Source organism: Syngnathoides biaculeatus, chromosome 6, assembly GCF_019802595.1.
Source record: "Syngnathoides biaculeatus isolate LvHL_M chromosome 6, ASM1980259v1, whole genome shotgun sequence".
In the NCBI taxonomy this organism is placed as follows: Eukaryota; Metazoa; Chordata; class Actinopteri; order Syngnathiformes; family Syngnathidae; genus Syngnathoides; species Syngnathoides biaculeatus.
In genome coordinates, this window is record NC_084645.1 from 4,634,357 (window position 1) to 4,652,943 (window position 18,587).

The 18,587-nt window shown below is 41.3% G+C and overlaps 1 protein-coding gene and 1 long non-coding RNA gene across 3 annotated transcripts in view; one reads left to right on the forward strand and one right to left on the reverse strand.

Annotated features, from left to right (window-relative positions):
• Positions 1-1,649: 1,649 nt before the first annotated feature.
• Positions 1,650-8,712, reverse strand: LOC133502070 (uncharacterized). Its single transcript, XR_009795343.1, has 3 exons — positions 8,593-8,712; positions 1,926-2,100; positions 1,650-1,840 (listed from the first exon to the last, which is right to left on the reverse strand). It is a non-coding gene; the product is annotated as an uncharacterized LOC133502070 (long non-coding RNA).
• Positions 8,713-15,432: 6,720 nt separating this feature from the next.
• The window catches only part of LOC133502276 (paired box protein Pax-6-like), a 66,966-nt gene continuing 63,811 nt past the window's right edge, over positions 15,433-18,587 (forward strand). For both annotated transcript variants that reach the window (XR_009795423.1, XM_061822898.1), the window contains exon 1: positions 15,433-15,985. Coding sequence is in view for 1 of the 2 variants with exons in the window: in XM_061822898.1 (XP_061678882.1) it covers positions 15,952-15,985 (34 nt within the window). In the remaining variant the exon portion in view is untranslated. The remainder of the gene's footprint in view (positions 15,986-18,587) is intronic.

Here is an 18,587-nt window from a genome sequence, read left to right on the forward strand (position 1 = left end):
AACCTATCTCGAGACCCAAGGGAGACGGCCCTGAACTTCGTGTTTCGTGCAATTGAAATAAAAGAGAAGTTGTTATGAGAAGCTGAAAATGAAGATGCTGGGGAACATTATAGCCAAGCCATCATCCAGCGATACTTTCTCAGGTCCATTGAAACAGTGTTATTGAGTGACTCTGTAAAACATATTGCCCTACTACTACTGTCGGCATAATTGGGGATAATTTGAGCTTGTTTTTATTTGGAGTCATCATTGTTTGTGCGAAGAAAAAAAACAAACCCTTTGTACCATAAACCCTTCGTCCCCCATAAAGAGTTCAGTTAATGGATTTTCTGTACCTTCACAATGTAAATGGTGATCTCATGTTTTCAAATACAAGGATGACTTTAATTCTAGACGTAAGAAGAACTTAAACTACGGACTTCAGAAAAAGGTTGACCATTTGCTCGAGTGTGAAAAGACTGGAAAAAACCCACGTCTATTTCCAACAACAAAGAAAAGGTAAAGGTATTGATACACAAAGTCGTCATCTAAATGTGTGTGCAGGACACTGCTACCAGTGTTGTATTTATATTTTCTTTCCAACAAGAGCACATTGACAGCACAAGGGGCTGTGGCTTGTTACAAAATTGCAAGGGCATGTATTCATGTGCAACGTGCAAATGAAAGAATTAAACAATTTGAGAAACTAGGCCACATATCTGCCGTATACAGACCCAGTCTTTTAAATGATGTTCAACTCTCGTAAACTTACAAGCAGCATTGGTGAAAGAAATAGAAGTTGGAGTAATATAAACAATAAATGTACATGTAGTTCACTATTAAAAGATGTGTAGATTATCAAGCAGATTATTGATCTTCCATTATATATTTAGGATAAGTTTCATTTTAGACAATGAAAATACATGAAATGTCAAATTTTACATTGTAAATGTGTACGGTTGTATATTGAAATTGATATTGTGTGCTATTAGTCCATGTTTTGTATTTTAAACCGGATTCTTTAAAATGTTTTATTTAATAATTTATAGCTAACACACCACGTTCGTTACAGAAGTTGAATCTGTATTCCAATGTATATACAATCAGCAGTACAAACAATCAAATAAAAATTTTCTTGAAGCATACGATAACTTATTTGTCACCTTTTGTTCATAATAATTGATACATTTTAAATTCCGAGCAAAAAGGCAACACAACATATTGTAAATACGTTTTAACTTTCTCACCACCATTAACAACTGTGGCATAATATCTTCATGGTCTTACAAAGTCGATCCTGATCTACGATGGTGGCGGCGTACACGACAAAACCATACTATCCGATCGGATACAACGATTTAAGATGTTTTTTCTGAAACTGAAGGTATAAATTTTGAAAATTTAATTTCCATGAGGGTACCCAGGTTGGGGTACTAAGATCTATCTCCAGGTATTCTGGCACTGGCATAGTATTCCGGTGTCCAAACCACAAGGTCACAGCATCTTGTTCATGTTAGGTACATCTGACTTTCTATTTGAGAATTGTATGCATTACCTTTCTTAAGAATGGCGTTCTCATTTTGGATTTCTGAAATTACACCAGACTAAAAACGGAAGTCAATGTTAAAGTAGCACTAATACCATATATATGATAGTTTAACTACTTGCCCAAAAAGAAAGATTTTGTGTCTTTGCCGCATCGATTATTTTCATCTGTTCCGGTAAATACGGACACTTGACCTCGATCAATTCACCACGTCCTGGGCCTCTGGTGTTTGCCAGAATATCTTCTCTCTTGATGGGGGGCAGAGAACAATGCCACCTGGAGATGCTCCAAGGACCGCCTCGTGAAGCCAGATACCTGATTAATTAAAGGGAACTTAATATTTTTGATGGACACAAATAAACATGTTGTACATAGAAAACATGGAAAATACGTGAAGTACCAGTTTCACAAACAGCAACACCCAGTTGATCCTGGTAGAGTCGCAGGGCATCAGCTTCATGGGTGATTGTGAGGGGCACAGCCAAGCCACTGCTCTGGGCAGTGCTGCCTGTAAGGGGTATGGCCAAGCCACGACCCTGGGCGGTACTGCCCATGACAGCAGTTCCACAGCTGATCTGCATTAGACCCCAATTAGACCAGGCATTTAATGTTTGAATGTGTCATCGGCATTTGCCAGTTCATTGCGTTGTGTTACTGTATGTTGGATTCTCCGCTATTGAGCGTAAGTTCGCAAGCCTTGTTTAGAGCATCCATTTGTCACAGTGAGCCTGAGCCACTTTCGTCTTGTTACTTCTTGTTCACGTTTCCAAGTTTGCCTCATAGTCATCGGACCTTGTACAGTGAAGAAAATTTGTATTTGAACACCCTGCTATATTGTAAGTTCTCCCACTTAGAAATCATGGAGGGGTCTGAAATTTTCATCATAGGTGCATGTCCACTATGAGTGAGATAATCTAAAAAGAAAAATCCAGAAATCACAATGTATGATTTTTTTTCAATGATTTAATTTGTGTGATACAGCTGCAAATAAGTATATAAACACCTGTCCATCAGGTAGAATTCTGACCCTCAAAGACTTGTTAGTCCGCCTTTAAAAGTTCACCTCCACTCCATGTATTATCTATCCTGCATCAGATTCATCTGTGTGAGGTCGTTAGCTGCATGAAGACAGCTGTCCACCCCATACAATCAGTAAGACTCAAACTTGTAACATGGCCAAGACCAAAGAGCTGTCCAAAGACACCAGAGACAGAATTGGACAACTCCACACGGCTGGAAAAGGCAATGGAGAAATTGGCAAGCAGCCTGGTGGAAAAAGGTCCACTGTTGGAGCAACCATTAAAAAATGCAAGAAGCTCAACATGACAGTCAATCTCAATCAGAGTGGACCCACATGCAAGATATCAGCTCGTGGGTTCTCAATGATTCTTAGAAAGGAGAGGAATCCGCCCAGGACTACACAACAGACTTGGTCAATGACCTGAAAAGAGCTGGGACCACCTTTTCCAAGGTGACTGTTGGTAATACACTAAGACGTCATGGTTTGAAATCATGCTTGGCACGGGAGGTTCCCCTGCTTAAGCCAGCACTGAATTTATATGACTGGCTGCCTGATTTTGACTTGGAGGCTTACTTTGGTTTTTCTCTCCCGGTGTTCAGTCCCAGTCAGTTTGTATTGCCCCCCTATGTTTCCAGCCCAGAAGTGCCTTCGTCCTGTGTGCCCTAGACCTCTTCTTCCGATCCTTTCTAGGGGACCCATGTGGCCATCTATCCGGGCCCTCTGCGTGGCAGCCAGAGGAGACTCCAAAGTAGGGTGCCGCCTTTTGCTTCCCACTGCTCGCACACCAAGCCATTCAGAGCTGATCCCTGATGCAGTCCCACCTCCACCTAAAATTCCTCTGTCACACCTATGGCACACCTCACCATTGTTTGTCTACCATCATACATGCCTGTACTATTTCTTCGCCACACCAGACCTATGCATGCAGTACCACATTTCCTCTCTTGGCACTCTGTCATGGGCTTTCTCTATATCCACAAAGTCACAATGTAGCTTCTTCTGACCTTCTCTGTACTTTTCCACCAGCATCCTCAAGGCAAATAATGCATCTGTGGTACTCTGTCGAGGCATGAAACCATACTGTTGCTCGCAGACACTTCCTTCTGTCCTGACTTTACCCTCCACTACTCTTTCCCATAACATCATTGTGTGGCTCATCAACTTTATTCCTCTATAATTCCCACAGCTCTGAATATCACCTTTGTTCTTAAAAATGGGAACTAGCACACTTTTCCTCCATTCTTTTTAGCATCTTCTCACCCGCTAGTATTCTGTTGAATAGGTCTTTCAAAAACTCCACAGGCTTCCAAATTGCTTCCATACCGCCACAGTTATGTCATCAGGACCAATTGCCGTTTCATTTTTCATCTTTTGTAGTGCCTTTCTAACTTCCCCCTTACTAATCAATGCCACTTCCTGGTCCTTCACACTTGTTTCTTCTACTCTTCCTTCTCTCTCATTTTCTTCATTCATCAACTTATCAAAGTATTCTTTCGATCTATTCTGCACACTACTGGGACCAGTAAACACATTTCCATCTCTATACTTAATCACCCTTACCTGCTGCACATTCTTCCCATCTCTATACCTCTGCCTGACCAACCTGAAGAGATGTGTTTCTCCTTCTTTCGTGTCTAACCTGGTGTACATGTTGTCATATGCCTCTTGTTTAGCCTTCACCACCTCTACCTTTGTTCTACGTTGCATCTCAATGGATTCCTTTCGCATTTCCTCAGTCCTCTCAGTGTCCCACTTCTTTGGTAATCTCTTTCCTTGTATGACTTCCTGTGTTTTGATGTTCCACCACCAAGTCTCCTTCTCTCCTTTCCTACCAGAAGACAACCCAAGTACTCTCCTGCCTGTCTCTCTGATCACCTTGGCTGGAGTAGTCCACTCTTCCAGGACCTCCTCCTCTCCATCAAGACCCCATTTTATTTATTTCCGAGAGGCCATATAACATCCTTCCTTTCTCAGCTTCCACCACATGGTTCTCTGCTCTACCTTTGTCTTCTTAATCTTCCTACCCACCACCAGAGTCATCCTACACACCACCAGCCTATGCTGTTGAGCTACACTCTCCCCAACCACTAGTTTAGTCAATAACGTCCTTCAGATTACATCGTCTGCACAAAATATAATCCACCTGCGTGCGTCTACCTCCGCCCGCTCTTGTAGGTCAATCAATGCCTCTTCTCGAAATAAGTGTTCATTTCACCCACTTCCATCCTGTTTTCAAAGTCCAGCACCATCTGCCCCTCACAGTTCCTTTCCTGGATGCCATACTTACTCATCATGTCTTCAAAATAATGACAAAGGCAAAAGTTGATAACAATATAGACATGAACAACTTGACAAAAGTCATCTGGGTCACACAATTTACATGTTGCCCTTCAAACTCTACACAAAGAAATGCATAAATGATCTTGACTACTCATTTAACCCAGTACACGCTTGTCTTTAGACAATTGCCAGAACAGAAAAGAGATCCCAGAGTTCCAAGACTTTGACATGTTCATACATATTCATTGATATTGCATAAATCATCTTGCTCTATGCTTTTTTGTTCATCCAAAGTGTACTGTTCATCATGGAACTTCACCTCACAGAGGTGTATTGCAACAAAATAATGAGGCTCTCGCAAGCTGCATTTATGATAATTGTAATTGCAAATCATGAAACTTGGATTCAGAAACCAAACGGCAATATTTTGGCATTGAAAATTTAATGAAATACCTAAAAATATATTTTCTTTTTTGAAACAATAATGAACGTTTAATTGATAATTACCAATAAATCAAAGACCCATAATCCATCCATCCATTTTCTACCGCTTTTCTGGGTCGGGTCGCGGGGGAAGTACCTACAGCAGGGATACCCAGACTTCCCTTTCCCCAGCCACTTCTTGCAGTTCTTCTGGAGGGATCCCGAGGCGTTCCCAAGCCAGCCGAGAGACATAGTCTCTCCAGCTTGTCCTGGGTTGTACTCAGGGTCTCTTTCCAGTGGGACATGCCCGGAACACCTCACCAGGGAGACGTCCAGGATGCATTCGAATCAGATGCGCCAGCCACCTCATCTGGCTCCTCTCAATGCGGAGAAGTAGTGGCTCGACACTGAGCCCCTACCAGATGACCGGGCTTCTCACCCTATCTCTAAGGGAGAGCCCAGACACCCTGCGGAGGAAACTCATTTCTACCGTTTGTATCGGGGATCTTGTTCTTTCGGTCACAACCCACAGCTCATGCCCGTAGGTGAGGGTAGGAACGTAGATTGACTAGTAAATTGAGAGCTTCGCCTTTCGACTTAGCTCCCTCTTCACCACAATGGACCGATACAAAGTCTGCATCACTGCAGACGCTGCATCGATCCATCTGTCGACCTCCCGCTCCATTCTTCCCTCACTTGTGAACAGGACCCCAAGATACTTGAACTCCTCCACTTGGGGAAGGATCTCATTCCCGACCTGGAGAGGGCACGCCACGCTTTTCCGACTGAGGACCATCGTCTTGAATTTGGAGGTGCTGATTCTCATGCCAGCTGCTTCACACTCTGCTGCGAATTGCTCCAGTGAGAGCTGGAGATCACGTATCATAGGGGGTTTTGGAGTCGTACTTTGTCTGGTCCCTCACCTAGGACCTGTTTGCCATGGGTAACCCTACCAGGGCATGTAGCCCCAGACAACTTAGGTCCTCGGATCATCGGGACACACAAACCCCTTCACCACGATAAGGTGACGGCTCGAGGAGGAGAGACCCATAATCAGTCAAATTAATTGATTGGCCATGTCATTACTATTATTGCCCAAATGATCCGAAACATCACCCATTCTTCTGATAATGACTTTATCTTGAACCATCATGAAGTGAACTGACCCAGCAAGTAAGGTGTTCAGGGTCTATGAGAGAGACAGTCACTCTCCCTTCTTCCCTCACTCCCTCTCTGTCCCTCTCAAATACAAATGAACTCATCACTATCCTGGTTGAAATGTTCCCTCCCCCTCTTAGCTGGTGCTCACCTCCCTGTACTACCCTCCTCCTCCTCAGCAGTCTCTTCACCCTCCAACTCTACCAATCTCCCTCTCTACCTCCTACCCTCTGTCCGCCCTTCTGTTTTCCTCTGCATTTGTCTTTTCAGGCAAGGAGAAACTACTTGGAGGGAAGAACTAAGAAGGAGCTGTTGCAAAACAAAGTGAATCAAAAGTTATTCATTTTTTTCTCACAGAATGCCACAAAAAGGTAGGCCCACTCACGTTTTCATTAGATTTTTCAAATTTCTTCTTTCTTCATCTCTTGGTCATATGCACCTGCTGCCATTTGAAAGCTGGACTTGAAATATTGTACGTTATTGAGAAAGCATTTGAGGATGATAATATGGATGTTACAAAAATCACATATGATCATATTTTCAGATAAAATAGTAGATTTGGAGGGCAGAATTAAAAAAAAAACTTGTCTGATAACATTCTCTTCCAGATGGCAACTTTTTAAAGATTATTATTATTTTTTTTTTTAAGATGGACTATCTCTTGAGTGATTGTACCAGTTGACAGCAATGTGTTAGCTGTATGAAGAAACCATCAAAATCATTTCAATAACACATTAGAATTTTTATACTCAAAACTGACCGAAGGTGTCAAAAGGATAACTGAAACCTATTGTGATATTCTACAATTACAGTCTAATAAATCACCATAGGTGATCTAATGTTGCACAGTTTGCAACCTATTTTACTAAACAAATCCTATTTGCAAAAAAAAAAAAAAAAAACTACTTTATAATTGTTTTTATCTCTGACCGTTTTGGCTCTGTTGTAAGTATTGTCAGTTGCTGGAACTCTGAAAGATTGGACTGCGGTTTAAGATAAAATTCATCATCAAATATTTTGAAATAACAGGATTAATTCATGATCTAATTCCATTGTGGTTGCTAACTATTTTTAATCATTTAAAAGGGGCTGAATGACTTCCCCTAAAACTTAATTAGGGGAAACTTTTCTGAAAATACATTTCATGGAGAGTGTACAGTATGACACAAACTAAATCGATTTATCAAGGCGGATTTACATACCTACCCCCCCCCCTTTTTTTCTTTTTTTTTTTTTTTGCTTTAAATACGCTTACACCAACTCATGAATTCCAATAATGTCTTTGACCATTTTAATGTCATTAGTCTCCGAAAAAAGTGGCCGTATTATCTGGACAACCGGAGACTTCTATCTTTTTAGTCATCGTCTTAAACATCCAAGACGACACAGAATGCCCAGTAAACAATGCGTCAAAGCGTAGACACTTGTTGCAGCGATAAATATACACCGGGGGGAAAGTACATTTTCGGCTATACGTGATTCAGATGTGGTAAACCTACGGAAGGTTTCCCTCTTTTCCTCGAAAATGATCTACTTCCAAGTTTATTCATGTCCAACGTTGAAATGAAGAGAATTTAAAAGACTTTCGTGGTTTCATCATTGTAAAGAAATAGGGAGTACAAAGTGCGCCAAACTTTTTTTTAAATTGTGTATGATCTTTTTCTTTTCATTTGGTCAAAGCTGGGTGTGAATTTCATCATTCGGCGTACTCACAGCGGAAAGTATTCGGCCTACATATTTAGGCCTACTCGTGATCATTATTTTCTCTCGAACGTTATGCAAATTTTTGGTCACAATGAACCATTTTCGATGTCTAAAAGTGTGTTTTTAATGGTCTTAATTCGAACATGCACATCACTCGCACTTGATTCAAATGTGTTAAACTTGTGAGTACCGATTATTTTCGTCGAGAAGAGAGGGAAATGACATTACCACAGTTAAATCGTGTGGAACCGGTGTACTGTAAATGATTCAATAATTTTTTTTCCCAGTTAATGAAATAGTGCAACAAATAAACACGGGTTTATGTGGAGCAAGTCTCCTCTCTACCCCTTGTCTTCAATCAAACGTTTATATTTGTAGTGAGTGTGTTCAGCAGACGTCCATTAAGTCAGCCAACTGGGCTCCCCGCCGCGGTTTTGTGCTGTGGGTTTTTAACGAGCCGCAACTAACGAAGCAAACGCACCGAAATCCTACACGGGCACAAAAGCGACCGCAGAGCCACCGGTTCTTCTCCCCCGGGCTCTTTGTCCCCTTTCAACGGGGCGCAAGGTGCTGCGCTGGAAGAGTAGTAAGGGGGGACCAGGTGCCCAAATGCAGGCCTGTGCGTGTGCATTGCGCTGGAAGAAAATACAAGCTTTGAAGTCCTTCAAGTCATTGTGAAACCCGCCAGTAAGCTTTAGTGGCGGATTTGGATGTATTACATCAATGAGGTTATCGTCATATATCAAACAGTTACTTTCCGTATGATACTGCAAATTCCATTAAAGCTTCTATTACAATCAAGTTTGCAAAGCTAAACAACTAAACATAATATTTAATGCTTTCCCTTGGGATCTTATGACAACGTCAATTAAATGATTACACATTTTATCTGTATTACGTTGCGACTCATCAGATTTATAAGTGAAAGCTAAGAAAAGGATGCTTGTTTTATCCGTCCATTCAATTTCTGAGCCACTTATCCCCACAAGTGTCCCGGAGCGCTGGAGCCTATCCAAACTATCTATATCAAAAGGTGCAGTACAGCCTGAACTGGTTGGAGGAGAACATGAAAACTCCACAAAGGCATGACCGGGATTTGAACTGTGAGGTCCCTAGAACTTTGAAGTAGACGCTCTATAACCAGTCTCCCACCCTGAGTCCCCGCTGTTTTATTATTGTTATTATTATGATTATTTTTATTATTATAATTATTATTTAGTAGTAGTAGTACATGGAAGAAGTATATCGAACAAACAATAAATACTGCTTTATTTGTTTTTGAAACGTTTCATTCCTTATTTCAAAGGATATTGTAGTGGGTTTGAATATTTCTGGTGCGATCTCAGTGATAAAACAAAAAAATGACATAAATGATTACACCCTTTAAAAAAATGACGTTTTAAAAATACATTTCTCGGTAGGTCATGTATTATTCTTATCATCCAGACAGCCATTTGCTTAGCCGCTTATCCTCACAAGGGTTGCGGGAGTGCTGGAGCCTATCCCAGCTGTCAACGGGCAGGAGGCAGGGTACACCCTGAACTGGTTGCCAGAAAATCGTCACGATCACACCTAGGTGCAATTTAGTGTCCAATCTATGTTGCATGTTCTTGGGATGTGGGAGGAAACCGCAGTGCCTGGAGAAAATCCACGTAGGCACGGAGAGAACATGCAAAGTCCACACAGGCTGGGCCGTGGTTGAACCCGGGTCCTCGGAAATGTTAGACCAACGCTTTACAGCTGCTCCACCATACTGCTGCTATTATTATTATAATTTAATGGAAGATGCATGTCTAACTAATAAACATATGCAGCTTTATTTGTACGTTTCATTGCTTATTTCAAAGGATTTTGTAGTGGGTTTGAATATTTTTGGTGCGATCTCGGTGAAAAACCAAAACGGAATAAATGACTACACTCTTTGTAAAACGAGATTTAAAAAAAAAAAAAAAAAAAAAATCATCTTTAGGTCTCTGATGGTATAATAGTACACACGCTTGACTTTGATGCGGCAGCGTGAAATCAATTCCCACTCAGTGTTGGTGTCGATATGTGCTCTGCGGCTGGCTGGTAACCAGTTCAGGGTGTTGTCTGCCTTCTGCCCAATGTTACCGAGGATGTGCTCCGGCACTCCCGCCACCTTTTGGGGGTTAGGGACTCTGACAGTGGACATCGATATTTTGTCGGTGATCACCTGTCAATTGTGTGTGTGTGTGTGTGTGTGTGGTTGGCTTCCTGTGAATGAAATAAGAAGTAAAGCTTCGTTGGGCGTTCACTAGTGGTTGTTCACCTTTCCAATATTAAATGCATATATAAATGTGTGTGTGTGTGTGTGTGTTTCGAGTTCAGACGCAAAAGCAGATATATCCATTTCTCTTGTTTCTGTAGATTCTTAGCTTTATATAATATATAATACAGCAATACATTCATCCATATATGCTCCAGTGGCGCAATTGGTCAGCGCACAGTGCCTATCAAAGGAATGAGCCCCGGAGCTCAGTGGTTAGAGCAGTGGTTTGGTAAACCAGGGGTTGTGGGTTCGTATCCCACTGGGGCCTCCACTCCCTGAGAAGGGTTGCGTCAGGAAGGGCATCCAGCGTAAAAATTGTGCCAAACATATATGTGCGTTAATCTGAGATGACACGCTGTGGCGACCCCGAAAGGGACAAGCCGAAAGAAACTTACTTACATCAATACATCCATCCATTTTCTTAACCACCTATGCTCACGAGGGCCATGGGGAGTGCTGGAGGCTATCTCAGTTGTCAACGGGCAGGAGGCGGGGTACACCCTGAACTCGTTGCCAGACAATCGCAGGGCACACGGAGAGAGACAACACTCGCACCCACAATCACACCCAGGGGCAATCTAGAGTGTACAATCAACTCATGTTTTTGGGAAACCAGACTGCCCGAAAAAAAAAAACGGTGCTCAGAACTGTGAGGACAACGCTCTCCAGCTGTGTCCCCGTGCTGCCTCTCTCTCTCTCGCTCGCTCTGTGTGCGTGCGTGTTTTTGTGCGTGTTAGTGTGAGTGCATGCGTGTGTGTGTGTGTGTGTGTGTGTGTGTGTGTGTGTGTGTGTATGCAGCGACCAATCTCAGTCATGCACCCGATTTCCTACATTTGTGGAAGTTTTTAAGAGGATGGAAACATTTCGAGTCATAAAAAATAGTTTTTATTGAAATAAAAGTTGTTCAGAACTCATTTATGGTGAGCTCTGCATATTTAGAATGTACATTCATAAAGATTTTTCAAGATATTTAAAAAATACAGAAGAATAAAATCACATTGCTTTTTTGTACAGTTTTAAATTGTTTGCCCTCATTTCCCCAAACCTTATGTTGCTAAGGAAGATTTTTACATAAAGAAATCACATTACATCGAATTTTTTTCTTCAAAACTATTACGCTTATTTCTCCATTGATCCATCCGTCCATTTTTGTACCTCTCACATATAAATAAATGAATACATTTCTTTCCTGATGAATTATCCCAAATTTATAACACTCAATTTGTCAATTTGTCACTCAACTGTCAAATCAAAACGTGAATTACAGCGCCTCTTCAAAATGATTGACTTGCTATTTCAAAACTGATCAGAATTTGATGCTTACCATTTTCCACATTAGATTTGATCATTTCTCAATCTTAATGTCTAAGAGGAGTTGTACATGACAATGCATAAGCTGTCCATGATACCACAATTAAGTATGTTATCTTTTTGGACAGATTACAGAAGTCAAACAAGATGGGAGACTGGAGTTGCCGCCACAATGCAAAACAGTGAGTTTATTGATATCGCCATTGCTTCCTCTGAATCTATTGTAAAGCAATTAACACTTCAAACCTCATGTTCAGAATCTGGACCCAAATATTATGCGCTGAGCAGACAATCTGATGTCAAACTGAAATTGTAAATCCAGGTTTTAGCACATACAATTTAAATATAAAAGACTTAGTGTGTTGTATTGTGATAGTGCTGAATTGGTGCAAATTACTTTCCAAAGCTGTGACAAATTTTGCTATTCACAAAATTGTTTGTTGTTCTATTGTACATTTTCTTTTTTTTTTTTTTTAACTCCACATACATTTCTTTTACTCCACGCTATGACGTTGTCATAATTTTCAGTAAATGTGTACCCCTTTTGTCAGTAACTGACTGACTAACGAACTAACTTAGTTTGTAATTGTTACTTTGGCCATTTGGATTTTATGATGAATACCACCTGATTTCTGTCTTCTTTTTTTTACTGCCGGACAAGAGGTCCATGCTGTCTGCAGTGAAGGTGTGTTGATTTTCTCTGTCTTTTTACGTCAAAAACCCTTCAGTAATCAAGTTTAAATTACACAGGAAATGTGATTAGTAAAGGAAAAACTGTTGTCCTTTGAGGGGAAATTCCATGTTTCATTTTGTTATTTGGTACACAGCAACATATTTTTGCTGGAATTTTATGGATAGCATTTAACCACCTTCTTATGAACATACAAAGTTGCAAAATGGATGTATGTTCATTAATTCATTCTTTTCAAAGATAAATCATATACGATAAAATCACACACACGTACACACACACGCACACACACATAAATATATCCATATATCCATTTTTTTCAGCTGCTTACCTCACAAGGGTTGCGGGGGTGCTGGAGCCTCTCCCAGCTGTCATTGGGCAGGAGATGGGGTACACCTTGAACCCGAATCATAGCCAATTACTGGGCACATGGAGACACAACAGTTGCACTCAGAATCAGACCAAGGGGCAATTTATAGTGTCCAATCAATGCATGTTTTTGGGATGTGGGAGGAAACCGGAGTGCCCAAAGAAAACCACGAAGGCACAGGGAGAACATGCAAACTCCACAATGGCAGCGCCAGGGTTTGCGCCCCGGTCTTCAGAAATGTGAGGCAACCGTTCTTCAGGTTTTTTTCTGAGTGTCTTGTAACTGTGACATCACTAGTGACCGTCACTGGTGAGCAAAGTATTTTAACTCAAGCTCTCCTTATAATGCACTGTTTTAATCATGTGATGGTCAACCAAAAGTTAATATTGTAAGAAACTCACTGCATACTCTTCTTTTTAAAAGGAAACATTTCAAAAAGCCTTATGTATATGTACATTTTTTAAAAACACTGTTTACTGTAGATATACATCAAATTATCCATCCATCTGTCAATCCATTTTCCGTACCCCTAATCCTCAGTAGGGTTCCTGGCGTGTACTCATATTCCTACCAAAGGGCAATTTTGTCTTCAGTTAATTTAAAAGGGTTTTTGAGGATGTTGGAGGAAATTAGAGTGCCCGGAGAAAAAGATCCACACAAGCATGGGGGTGAACTTGCAGAGCAGGGATTTAAATCCCAGTCCTCAGAAACTAAGAGAGATGTACTAGCCAGTTCTCCACCGTGGTGCCTACATAAAATTAACATGAGTAAAATGTTTAGGTCTGGGAAATAAATGATCTGATGTATAGAATGTCAGAAAAGGTATCTTCAAATATATCCACAGGGAATAATTACAAAATATGTTTCAAGGAGAATGAATATACATTACTGTTCAACTACAATGAGTTGATTCAATGTGAAAACTGCTGCGCTCCCAGAGGCTGGGGCTGACTTGGTCTGTCCTTTTTGCATTCATGTGGGTGTAAGTGTACCCACATGCTCATATATGTGTGTATATATATATATATATATATATTTTTTTTTTTTTTTTTGAGGGGGGGTGTAGACAGATTCACAATGGGAGTGCAGCTAAATTTGTGCCGTATGTCGGTCTATTAATTGTATGTCACTAAGGGAAAACGGTTACTCCTCTGGGAAATTATACTGTGATTAACATTTCTGCTGCAACAAGATCACATGGATCACACAATGTAAACATGGTGTGTGAAGCAGCACGTCAAGGGCTTAGAAAAATGACACACTCATACAACTCAACCACTGATTCTTGGTCACAGTTGAGAGACTTTTTTGTGTTAAAAAAAAAAAAGAAACATATCCAAACAATTAATATACATAACATAAAAATATGGAACAATGACAAGTTCCAACGAGACATAGTTTGACTCCCCTACACACATTGGAGGTTGGGCTCTCGTACCACTCCTGTCGAGAGTTGTTCAACTTTTGTCCACTCTGGAAATGGTGAGAGAGTGCCAAGCAGAGGTGGGTACATTTACTGCTTCCCATATCTGCACCTGTGTATTGGGGTTTAACCCGCTGGATGAAAGAGTTGACTTTCTCCGCCTTTGGGAGGGGTGGCGGGGGGGATGCTTCCTGACTGTTTGTTTTTGTACCTATGCACCAAACAGCAATAGAGACCCACCGTTTTTATACTTCTTGAAGGGTCTACCAACAATTGCTGCAGAAGGTGACTACTGATAGGAAAGGACAACCCCACCTCCAGATCCAAACATGAGTGGTGTTCTTTTATGAAACTTATGTGCTCATGATGGATTGTCAACAATGAGCACCATGTTCAACCATTATGGTGTCCATATGTAAACATGGTCACTTGTGGTCGTCATCAGATTTACATGTCTGGACAGTAGGGTGAACAGAGGGGCAAAGACGTAAACAGACCACCACTGGTTGTGAGTTGGCTCTATTGCTGTTATGCTGGTCCGACCTGGCAGGCCTAAACATATTGTGAGGGTCTGGTGGCAATGTCTGGCAGAATCCCCTTACAGAAGGAGGTTGGACTCCCACCTCGAGCAGAACTTCACTTATGTCCCGAAGGAGGGAGGGGACATTGAGTCTGAGTGGAACATGTTCTTTGCCTCCATTGATGAGGTGGCCGATCGCACCTTCGGCTGTTAAATGGTTGGAACCCACCATGGCAGCAAGCATCGAACCTGTTGTTGGACATCAGTGGTGAGACAATGGAATGAAGATCAACACACAAATTAGCGCAGCTTCTGCGGTGATGTGGACTTTGTATTGGACTGCTGTGGTGAAAGAGCTAAGCTGAAAGGCGAAGCTGTCAATTTACCAGTCGATTTATGTTTCATTCTCACTTATGGTCACAAGCTGGGGTCTGTGGGATCTTCATTAGAGACAGGATGAGAAGCTCAGTCATCTGGTCAAATTTCAGAGTCAAACCGCTGCTCCTCCATGAGAGGAGCCAGATATGGTGGGTCCTCTCAAAGTTCAATGTTCCATAAAGGAATAGTCTGCTGAACAATGAAAAGCCTTAATCCCATAGGTCATGTCATATGTACTGTTCCTTGAAACTGTGAGTTGCTGCCATTATGGTGAGTCACAAGACTTAAAAACAGGAAGTGACGTCTCCTGTGCGCCTCCTGTGTGCAAACACAATCACGGACAGAGCTGATGTCTCAGATTTATCCTCATCTGCTGAAGAAATAATGGCATCGGTTGATCGGGAAGACGGAGGAACACGGCCATACTGATTTGAACCTGTGGCTGTAAATACTGGTTAATGTTTGGATGGACCTTCGGACGGGAATGATATGGAGTCTGACTCGCTAACTAACCACAGGCACAGAACGGTCGAACGCTGATTGTGTGGAACAATAGTAATGGAAACTTTTGACAAAGGTCGCTCAAAGAAAAAAATATGAGTACCGAAGTTTTCAACAAGAATGGACAGCATTTGTGGAGAGGTTTCTGCTGTGTGTTTAAATTCACAGATGGGGAGTATGCCAAAGCATTTGAACTCGACGTTGCCAATCAACATTTTACCAACTTTGCATAAAGAGAAGATAAATGAATAAAAGACATCCCTTTGTCGTCAAGAACTGTTCACCATCATACTATCATGATGGCAAATCAGATTAAATTACGGTCACGATGAACGGATGGAAGTCTTAATGCCTGCATGACGTATGAAAGCACAAGAAGTCGCATTAATGGTAAGAAGTACTTTTGTCATCATTGATTAGCAACATCATAATGTTATTGAAAAGAATTCAGAGACTTATAGTACTCTAAAAGTGCTGGTCTTAAATAAATGTGCAAATAGACCTGTACATATGTCTTACGGCTCAGGGCGACCACACTTCGGCACTTACTCACCACTGGGTCCTTAAATGTTTCCTTTTCTTACTGCCCAGAATATGCCACCGAGCCATCCTCGAATTATTTCTATACGAATTATGGCAAAATTTTGCAATACAGTAGGGCATTTTCACGTGTCCGAGGGTGTTGGTACTGCATGTGTTTACACTACAAATCAGCCATGATTTCTTTGTGTAAGCACAGAATACGTCACATCTCCGCATGTAGATCATGTGGCTTGCCAAAATGGCAGCGCCCGTGAAAATTTGTAATTGCTGATAAAATGATCATTAAATGATATCGGATTAACCTCGAATATCAAGTTACAGTACATATGACATGACCTTTTGGATTAAGGCTTTTCATTGTTCAGTGAACTATTCCTTTTATTTACAATTTCAAAAAATGTAGGGATTTCATCGTCAATGATCCATAATATCGTCAAAAGGTTCGGCAAATCTGGAGAAATCACTGCATGTAAGTGACATGGGCGAAAACCAATATTGAATGCCGATGACCTTCGATTCCTCAAACAGTACTGCATCAAAAACCAACATCAAACTGTAAAAGATATCACCACATGAACTCAGGACAACTTGAAAACACTTGCAAACCCATCCATCCATTTTCTGAAACCGTTATCCTCGCAAGAGTGCTGGAGACTATCCCAGCTATTATTGGGAGGAGGCTGGGTACACCCTGAAGTGGTAGCCAGCCAATTGCAGGGCATGGAGACAGGCAAGTCACACTTACCATCACCCCAAGGGAAATTTTGAGTTTCCAATTAATGCATGTTTTTGGGATGTGGGAGGAAACCGGAGTGCCCAGAGAAAATCCACACAGGCAAGGGGAGAACATACAAATTCTACACAGACAGGGCCGGGATTGAACTCTGGTCTTCAGGCCAATGTTCTAACCAGTTGCGCTAAAAAGGCCGCTCTACTACTGCTAATAATGATGATCATAATGTTTTAGTTTTAAAGGTAAATGCCAGTGCTGTTAGCATTTTGGCCAACAAAGAAGGCTTATAAGGCCTTCACTGCAGACCACTATTAAATTTCCACATAACTATAGCCATTTGTCCACTTGTTTCTCCACCCCCCACCCCCCACCCGGTGAGTACAGCATCCATTATTTTGTTGAATTCTAATCCAAAACAGGAAGGGGGACATCAACGGATGCAGCTTAATGCTCTGTTTGCCACTCGACAATAGAGTGTAGAATTGTGCTCAGACACAGCGCAGGTTAAGTAGGGATTTACTGTGCAATTAATCCAGTGTCTATTGTCTGTTAATGGCTTAGCGGGGGAAACCATATTGCAGATTTAAGGATGTCTTCAAAGGGTATTAATACATCATACATCATAACCCAGAACACACAAAGTGTGCATACACACCGGAAGTTGTCAAATGAGGCTTCACAAAAGGCCTGCACAGTACTGTACAGGTCACCCGTCTACCCATTTATATACTGCTTTTCCTGTGCAGTGTCACAGCAAGCTGGAGGCTATCCCAGGTAATTTTGGATAAAAAGCATACCACACCCTGGACTGGTCGCCAGTCAGTCACAGGCCACATACTATATAGAGAAACGAACATTAATTTCCATGAAGATGCACACCATCACTGAGTGTTGAAGCCACACTGCCTGCATGGAAAGCAGAAAATCACCATACCATTAGTGGTTTTATGCAGTCAAAAATGTCATCAAACTTTCAAAAGCAATTCAACCTTTTAATATACAAACTTAATTCCAATGAAGTTGGGATGTTGTGTTAAACAAATAAAAACAGAATACAATAACTTGCAAATCATGTGAAACCTATATTTAATCAATATTTATTTCCTTCAAATCTCACTAGAGCAGTTCACAGACGAGCGTGAAGCGGTTGGATTCAACCTCCAAATGTGAGACCATGATCGTTAATTGGAAAATAGTGTGGTACCTACTGTTCAACCTATATTTAATTTAATAAATTACAAAGACCTCCATCCATTATCCAAGCCACTTTTCCTCACAAGGGTCAAGGGAGAGCTGGAGCCTATCCCATCTAGCTTCGGGCAAAAGACGGATTACAACCTGAAATGGTCGCCAGTCAGTCGCAGGGCAGCTATCAACACCATCACTGAGCAGGAATCTATCCCATGCTGCCTGTACCAAAGGCAGGTATGTACCAAAGGCAGGCATGTGTACCACTACACCATCAGTGACTCTCTTACACTACAAAGACAAAATATTTAATATTTAAGTCCCAGCTGGAGCCCAGGGATAGGTTCCAGCACTGCCATGATCCTTGTGAGGATAAACTGCTCAGAAAATGGATGGATGATAATATATATTCATTTATGTTCAAGTCTTTTGTCTTCAAATTCATAACATGTGTTCTCACTATCCTTCCAGTTGTTTAAGATTTTATTGTACAATCAGATTTCCGTTGCTGTGTGTTTCCATGCAAAT